Below are 8,040 nucleotides of genomic sequence, written 5' to 3'. Positions count from 1 at the left end.
TTACATACTTTCTTTCTCCACAAATTCAGCTGCATGAACACTGCCACACGTTATCACTAAAACTGCCCACTAACTAAATCTTCTCTATATATACTCCTCTCTTCCATTTCAATTCGTTTACCACCATCCATTGCTTCTATACATCGTTGGCAGAAAAACAGCAAAACACAACCATGGCATCCCTTTCGATCGTCCTATGTTCTTGTCTCATCATTTTCATGGCTGTCACCAACACTTCTGTTCAAGCTTCCATTCATTTCCAAGTTGGTGGAAGCCTCGGCTGGCACGAACCTGACCCCAACAATACTGAATTTTACAGCCAATGGGCTCAAAGGAACAGGTTTCAAGTTGGTGATGCTCTTGGTAAGCTTCTTCAATAGTTATTACTATTATATATTAACATGAAGAAGATGCATAGCGTGATTTTCATTGGTCAGTTTTCTAGCAACTCCATTCTATAGATGGAAACAAATGTATTAATGTTATTCTTTATGCAGTTTTTGAGTACCAGAATGACTCAGTTCTCAGTGTGGAGAAATTGGATTACATGAACTGTGATGCAAGTAACCCCATCACAGCTTTTGACAATGGTAAGAGCACTTTTATTCTTGACAGGCCTGGGGACTTCTACTTCATCAGTGGAACCGATGAACACTGCAAGAATGGGCAAAGATTAGTTGTGGATGTGATTCATGAACATCATTTTACATCTCCGCCACCCATTTCTCTTCCACCACAAGGCTTTCCACCAATGGCTTCTCCACCTGATCAAAGCTTCGAGGATTCAACATCTGCCTCAGTGATGATTACTGCAACTTCTATGTCTGTTTTTGTCACGTTTGTTATTGTGGTGCTGTTAGCACCTTGAATGTGTTTTTAAGGTTACAATGACCTACTATTTGTTGTGTTTTTGTTTGTTTCTAGAATGTTTAGGTTAGTTATTATGGTTACAACTCTTTTTTTCCTTTTTAGTTACTTTAAGATCATTGTTGGTTTTAGCACTGTGTCTGCAAGAGTCTGATTTTTTTCTTAATAAATGAGTTTGATGACCAGAAAAGAAGTGAAAACCAGAGACAAACACTTGTGTATCATTGTTTTATTTTATTATCTGATATCTGGATTTTCCACTCTTCAATTCATCGATCAGTGCGTAATTCATGATTTGAAAATGGTTTTGATGACTGGGAAGGGTTAAATTTTCAGGCCTTGAATGATTTGTTTCACTTTATAAATATATGTTAGTTTCATCCATGGATTAATAAAAAATTTAATTTTGTGATGTATTTATAAATTTAATATAGTTTGAATAATAAGATTTATAAAGAATTCTATCTATTATTCAGCAATGCTGTGTAACTTCAACAAAAAAGAAGAAAAAAACAGATTTTTATTTGACCAGAACACGGGTTCAACTTCGTGTAAATTATTCAAAGTGTTCACCACTAATTCAATTTTAATGGCTAATTTGGATTAAAGACACTTTGAAATGAATGAAAAGAAAATTTTACTTTAATTGATTTATTTATTAGATAATATAAAAATTAGATCTTCAATTTACAGAAAGAAAACCATGGTCATTATATAGTAAGAAAAGGCTAAGATTATTTAAGAAAAAATGAAATCTAATATAACTCATTTTTTTTTTTAAAAGGTTTAACTTCCATATAGATATTTTATCGATAATCTCAATAAATCAAAGTATTATGGTAGGTCTTTTATTATTATTTTTTTAATAATACAAGTATTTAACAATCACATCATGTTTAATTCACATATTTGAATTTTCATTTAAGTGGTTCAATATTCTCCACTAATATAAAAGAGTAAAATGATTATAAAAAAAAATTAAAATTTTATATTTTTTTAAAAAGAAAGTAAAAAGTAAAGAAAAGTAGTGTTAAATAAATACAATAAATTTATGTGTGTGAATATTATTTTTCATAAAAAAAATTTCGAATACTCTTACCCTCATTTTCAATTTTAGACTTTTTCTTTTGTTATTTTAGTTTGTGATGTAGTTTTAGAAGAATATTCATGGATATACATCAATACATTTTTTCACAGAAGATTCTGATTTTGGGAGACAGATTAATCAGTATGAATGGTAACCCTTTGAATAAGAGCTCTCAATATCTGAATTTTGACTTTCCTTTTCGTTGTCTGCAGCTACATCCACTCCTTCTTCCTTCCTAGTCTTTTTCCACTTTGATTTTCTGAGCCAGTGCTCAACCATCATCACATTGAGACCAATGAAGATTGTTCCCAGAGAGCCACCACCCAGAGCAAGTAGCACAACAGATAGCCATTGCATCTCTCGACTGTGTGGCAAGATCACCCATATGCCTGCAACATAGCCAGTAGCCATAAATGCCACAGCCACCCACATTACCTTGTGACTGATTGTCAACAGTCTTTTGTGTGCCTTTCTTCTAAATGGAATGATACTAACAAGCACAATTACTATACTTAGAGATGTGAATAGTGCTATGTTGTTGCTTATTACAAACACCTTGAAAGCTGTTGTTTTTCCCACCATTGACTCACCTTTCACTGTTCCTTCTTGGTACACACCACCAGGGGGGCTAATACCAGCAGCAAAAGTTACAGTAGCAATCAAAACAGCAACTATTATAATGGTATTCCTCGCATTTACTGTTGCCTCTCTGTGCATCTCATAGTGCTTCTCCCTGTTGCTCTGACTATACCAAAAGTGACTTAGATTTTCCACTTTTCTTTTGGTCTGATACTTCTTCTGTTTCCCTGAATTTGTTGGGGAGAAGTAATATGGTTCATGGTTTCCATTCTCAGTTATCTCACTCAATTCAATTTGATTCGGCAATTCGGACATAGAAAGACTAGATGCTACTGGAGACACATAATTAGATGCTACTGGAGACACGGATTGGATGCTTCTTCTACCACCAGCTCTGATAAAAGTGGCTTCCAATTGCCTATTTTCTGCACTGTCCTTAGACTGTAGTAGGATGTCAAGTGCTGTGACCCCTTCAGAGTTCCGAGCATTAATATCCATCTCTGTCTTGTTGATCAAGAACTCTGCCATCTGCAATTATCATAGAAGAAACTATTAGCACAACTAATGACAAATGAGGTTGATGGATATTGAGATGTCAGCAAAGTATATAGTGTTATCTAATAACTGGATTAAAGTAGAAGCAATTTTTCATCCCAGAATCAACAATTAAATGATATTAAAAAAAAGGGACAGAAGTACATGACATACTTGATATACATATCATGAATAGATCTGTATGATGTTACTTGCTCACCTTGTAGCGTTTGCCTATGACTGCAAGGTGTAAGACGGTGTTGCCATAACGATTTTGACAGTGCAATAGATTGGTACCATTGGAAGCATGTACCAAGAATTCCAATGCATCGTGCCATCCGTATCTCACAGCTAAATGGAACACTGTCTCTTCCTCTCCAGTGATCAGGTTTAGTGAGGAAGGAGTGCTTGAAGCAAAATCTTTAAGGATGGAGACTTTCCCGTTCATCACTGCCAGGTGCAACGGTGTATAGCCATTGTCGTTGTATAGTAAACCAAGATTTGGATCACGTCTTAGTAGGATCCATGCAATCTCTCTGTGTCCCCTCTCACAAGCAAGATGCAATGGTGAGTTTCCATTATCATCTCTCACTTGAGTAAGTTCTGGCCACTTATTCAACAATTCTCTAACAACATCTGCCCAGAAAATTTAAAATTTTTAGATTAGTTTTCTAAATTCTTAGACTGAAATCACGTATCCATAAATGCTATCAGAGGAAACTGGTCATATAAGATAAGTGTAAATCCTTTCGTGGGTCGCGCTCAAGTTTTCAACAAAATTGATAAAAATTAAAAAATCACTCAACCTCAATGGAGAAAAAGTATTTTTATGTGTACCTGTGTGCCCTCTTGATGCAGCAATATGAATACAAGATTGATCAAACCCTGCTGCCACTGGGCCCACCATCTCAGATAGATTGAGCAGGAGTTTCACCATGTCAAGATGGCCATGGCTGCAAGCTAGTAAACAAGCGTTTTTCCCATCCAGATTAAGCTTACAAACAGCTGAGGAATTGGCATCCAACAGCAACTTTAAGATGACAACGTTATCTTGTCTGCAAGCCTCGTGAACTGGTGTCTGCAGGTATTTATCCTCGGCAGAAACCATGTCAGGACACAATCTCACAATATCAGATACTATTTCGGTGCAGCCGTACCTGGAAGCAAGGTGTAATGGAGTGCTCAAAGAATCAGCTGTTCTCTGCTTGAGAATTTCTTCATTCTCTTTAACCAGGCTTGAAAATGTGGTTATGTCGTTGGTCCTAACTGCAAGATACAACTTTGGATCCATATTTTTGAGCTTGAAAAAACCTTGAGGAGCAATAACTTAGTTAGAGAAAGGTTCTTATACTGAAGAAAAAACTCGGAAAATTTTCGTAGAAAAGGTGAACATTGACTTATGAGGATTTGAGCGTGTATATATAAAGTTGACTTAGACATTGTGATATAAAATATAAGAAAGTTAGACAAAGAAAATGCATGAATGATTGTTCTTGTGTTTCCTTGTACACTAAAGTCGTGGATGCCCCACACGTGTGCAATGAATGATAACTGAAACGCAAGAGTTAACCCACACCATTTTGTAGACTAAAGTCGTGGATGCCCCACACGTGTGCAATGAATGGTAACTGAAACGCAAGAGTCAACCTACACCATTTTTGTGAGACCGTTTTCAAAATAACATCATTTTTTTTATACTATTTTGACACTGCACACGTATCAAAATGTGGTTGGACGATTTCAAATTAAAAAATAAGCTTTGGTTTTTCTCTTCCAAATATACCCCTGTCTCAACTTTTTTAATTTGAAATCGTCCAATCACATCTTGACACGTATGTAGTGTCAAAATAGTGTCAAAAAATAGTGTTAAAATATAATTGTCCTTTCAAAAAATGTCGCTTTATGTTGGCCGAAGACTTATTCAATATGATACTCATTCACCATTTATACAACTTTTTTTGCTTAACCTGGTTATATATTTTCTCAAGAATAAACTAATTTTGATTCTTATTCAATTCATAAACTTAGATTTCACTACCTTTTCCTCTTATTTTAGTATGCACATCTCACTTTATTAAAAGAATAATATGTTTTAACGTAAAATAAGTTTTTCATAAATTTTTTCTTTACTGTCTTGTAAAATCCCAAAAAATGATATTTTAGAATTGATGATAATTTAAAAATAGTAAGATGTAGTTATTTTAATATTAAATGATTTAGTTATAAATAATTTTGTTATAAATGAACATCTTTCTAGAAACCACTTTTCTAGAGTTTTTTTATCTTTTCTTTAAGAATTTTGACTCCTGAGTCATCTCTCTGACGATTAGGAGGTGTCTAATCGATCACGGCGACAAAGTCTATATTTCTAGTCCATCAATTTCTACGAGCAAGTAAGTTTCTACCCCTATTTCTGTTAGATTTCAATATGTGATTCTGTCGAAGATTCCTCCTTTGTGTGTGACTTTTTTGTTTTTCCTTTTATTCTTGGTTTATTTAAGGTCCTAAGGGCTTTGTCCGACCATCATTCGGTATTTCGTAGGTTTGTCTAGAGTGTCCTTACATTTCAAGCAATTGACAGAACGTTCCTTGAGTTGAGCAGTGCTCTTGTGAGGTTAGGGAAGCTAGACTTTTTCTTTAATTGATGTTTGTGGTGTAAGTTTGGTGTTTGTATGAGTATTAAATTGATTTGGTGCGATTTTTGTTTTTTGTGCTAGTGTTAACTCATTTAAATGAGTGTATTTGAGTATTTGATGATGAAATTTTGATGTGAGATATCTTGGATGATACTATGGTCATGAGTTGTATGTGAATATGTTGTATTATTGTTTGGAATGTGTATTGTAAAGTTTATGGAATTAGGAGCTGAAAATTTACGAGTTTTGATAGTTAAAAATGAAATGATGATGATATATGACTTGTTTTGTATTCTAGCTTACTTTTATTTTTGTGTTGTCTGTCTTTTTGTATGTTTTCTCTTTTACAATGATCACTTTAATTTGATAATTTTTTTTTCTTATAATAGTTCCATTATTATATATATAATATTTATTTAGTAGTATTTTATTATTAAATATGGAAAGTTACATCTCATTTAATAGTTTCTTTGAATGATGATTAATAACTAATTTTCAGAATAAATTGATGACTATTTGGCCTTAGAAAATTATATAAAATTATTAAGAAAACGATAGTAAAATTGTTGAAAACTATTTTCAAATTATTTGTATGTCATAGAAAAATATAAAATATTATTTAGAGATGTTTTCATAATTATTCATCATTTATAAAGCGATTTATTTATATTGAAAAAAATTTAAATATCTATGTTTGATATTAATCTTTTTCTGGCGTTTCATTTTTAGAAACATATGTTCACCAAATATTTTATAACCAATTTTAAAAAGTTTTTGGATTTGCTGGGATTTTAAAAATACAAGAAACATAAAAAAATGTTATATAAAAGAAATTGTCTATGTTATTTCATTTATTTACTCTTTATGTAAAATAAATGCAATAATATCAAATATTTATAATATTTCTATCTTAATTTCTTAAATACAATAAATAAATATATATTTATTTTAATTTAAAAGATATTTATAAAAGCTGAAAAAAAAATTAAAATGAATTTTAATAAAAGAAATATATTAAGCAAATATTCTCAACCTTTTTCTTTGTTTTTATATTGATTTATTTGAATTTCAAATTTCAAATTTGATTATCCTCTTCCCAATTATTGATTTCCTTCTTTTTTTTTTTGTTTGTAATTTTTTTTATATGACAACATCTTCGTCTATTTCACATTTTCTAATATATTTCTTCTCTTATTTATCTAATCTTTTTTTATCTATTACAGATTTTATGGTAATAATCTTATATTTGTGATGAATATTACGATGCTATTTTTTTTTATATTTTCTTCACTTAAAATTTCAAACTTCTTCCAGATATATTCATTTCTTTTTTTATCTCGACCTCTATAATTTTTTTATTTGTAGTAAGCTCTTATTTCACCAAATCTAAAGCAAAATTATTTTCATATGAACTTTGAGTTTTTATAGTTTGTTAACATTTTTTAAAAGATGGTTTGTAAAAATTGTGTTTTAAAAGATGGTTTGTAAGTTGAACAACATCCAACAAATTTTGATTAACTCCAAGAATATAAGAAATTAATGACACTTTCACTAATATGAATATAAGAAATTAATGACACTTTAGAAATATTTTATTTGTTGTAGTTCTTGATTTTGAAAACACTTTCACTAATATGAAGTAAAGTACTTTCAATCATACAATCTTCTCTCATCTTTGTGTCTCAAATCTTATCATATCAAGAAAGATAGTACCAATGAAATATAAGTACAATATACATAATAACACCTTTAATCCAAAATTTTAAATAAATTTAATGGATATTTATTTTTATATATTGCTCAACTTTTTACTTGATGTGAGACTCCAACATTAAGGCCATAATCTTGGTGAGAATCATTTGTGAAATACTTGCAAAGAAAGATAATTTCACATTTATCTTCTTTATCATTTTTTTTTCTCTTTTGCATTTTGATTTAGGCATGATAAGATTTCCATGCAACAAATAAAAAAATGTTATATTTCTCTACAACTTCTCATAAATCTATCTACTTAGATCATAATTTTCACTCTCAAATAGTGAAATAGTGACTTATAAGAAATTTGTTTCTCTTTCCATTTTATTTGTCCTAGAAGAACAAAGACTATTTTGAAAATATAAGAAATATGTTATTTGGAGAAGTTTGTAATGTTATTTTATTCATACATTTTATATATAAAACAAAATACAGCATAATATTAAATATTAATGTTAATATCTTAAATTTAATTAACAAATAAATATAACATATGTCTCTTATTTTTCAAAACCTAAAATTTCATCTTGATTTGATAAAAAACAATGGTATGATAACATTGATCTTATGAAAAACTATTCT

General features: G+C 30.8%; 2 protein-coding genes across 2 annotated transcripts; one reads left to right on the top strand and one right to left on the bottom strand.

Moving 5' to 3' along the window:
• Positions 1–218: 218 nt before the first annotated feature.
• Positions 219–868, top strand: LOC106760600 (mavicyanin-like). The gene is made up of 2 exons (XM_014644020.1): positions 219–363; positions 498–868. The coding sequence occupies exons 1-2, from the start codon at positions 219–221 to the stop codon at positions 866–868; spliced, it is 516 nt and encodes a 171-aa protein (XP_014499506.1).
• A 1,201-nt stretch (positions 869–2,069) lies between these two features.
• Positions 2,070–4,358, bottom strand: LOC106761759 (ankyrin repeat-containing protein At5g02620). Its single transcript, XM_014645329.2, has 3 exons — positions 3,905–4,358; positions 3,288–3,703; positions 2,070–3,061 (listed from the first exon to the last, which is right to left on the bottom strand). Exons 1-3 carry the CDS (start codon positions 4,356–4,358, stop codon positions 2,093–2,095), a joined length of 1,839 nt encoding a protein of 612 aa, XP_014500815.1. The 3' UTR covers positions 2,070–2,092.
• Between the last annotated feature and the right edge of the window lie 3,682 nt (positions 4,359–8,040).

This window comes from Vigna radiata, chromosome 5 (assembly GCF_000741045.1).
Source record: "Vigna radiata var. radiata cultivar VC1973A chromosome 5, Vradiata_ver6, whole genome shotgun sequence".
Taxonomy (NCBI): domain Eukaryota; kingdom Viridiplantae; phylum Streptophyta; class Magnoliopsida; order Fabales; family Fabaceae; genus Vigna; species Vigna radiata.
The sequence above is the reverse complement of the archived record's forward strand: the minus strand, read 5'-3'. Positions and strand labels throughout refer to the sequence as shown.

Coding starts and splice junctions, on each gene's coding strand:
- LOC106760600 (XM_014644020.1), top strand. CDS start 219: ATGGCTGTCACCAACACTTCTGTTCAAGCTTCCATTCATTTCCAAGTT. Junction 364..497: donor TCAAGTTGGTGATGCTCTTG/GTAAGCTTCTTC, acceptor TTCTTTATGCAG/TTTTTGAGTACCAGAATGAC.
- LOC106761759 (XM_014645329.2), bottom strand. CDS start 4,358: ATGGATCCAAAGTTGTATCTTGCAGTTAGGACCAACGACATAACCACA. Junction 3,704..3,904: donor TGCATCAAGAGGGCACACAG/GTACACATAAAA, acceptor TTTTCTGGGCAG/ATGTTGTTAGAGAATTGTTG. Junction 3,062..3,287: donor TCATAGGCAAACGCTACAAG/GTGAGCAAGTAA, acceptor TGATAATTGCAG/ATGGCAGAGTTCTTGATCAA.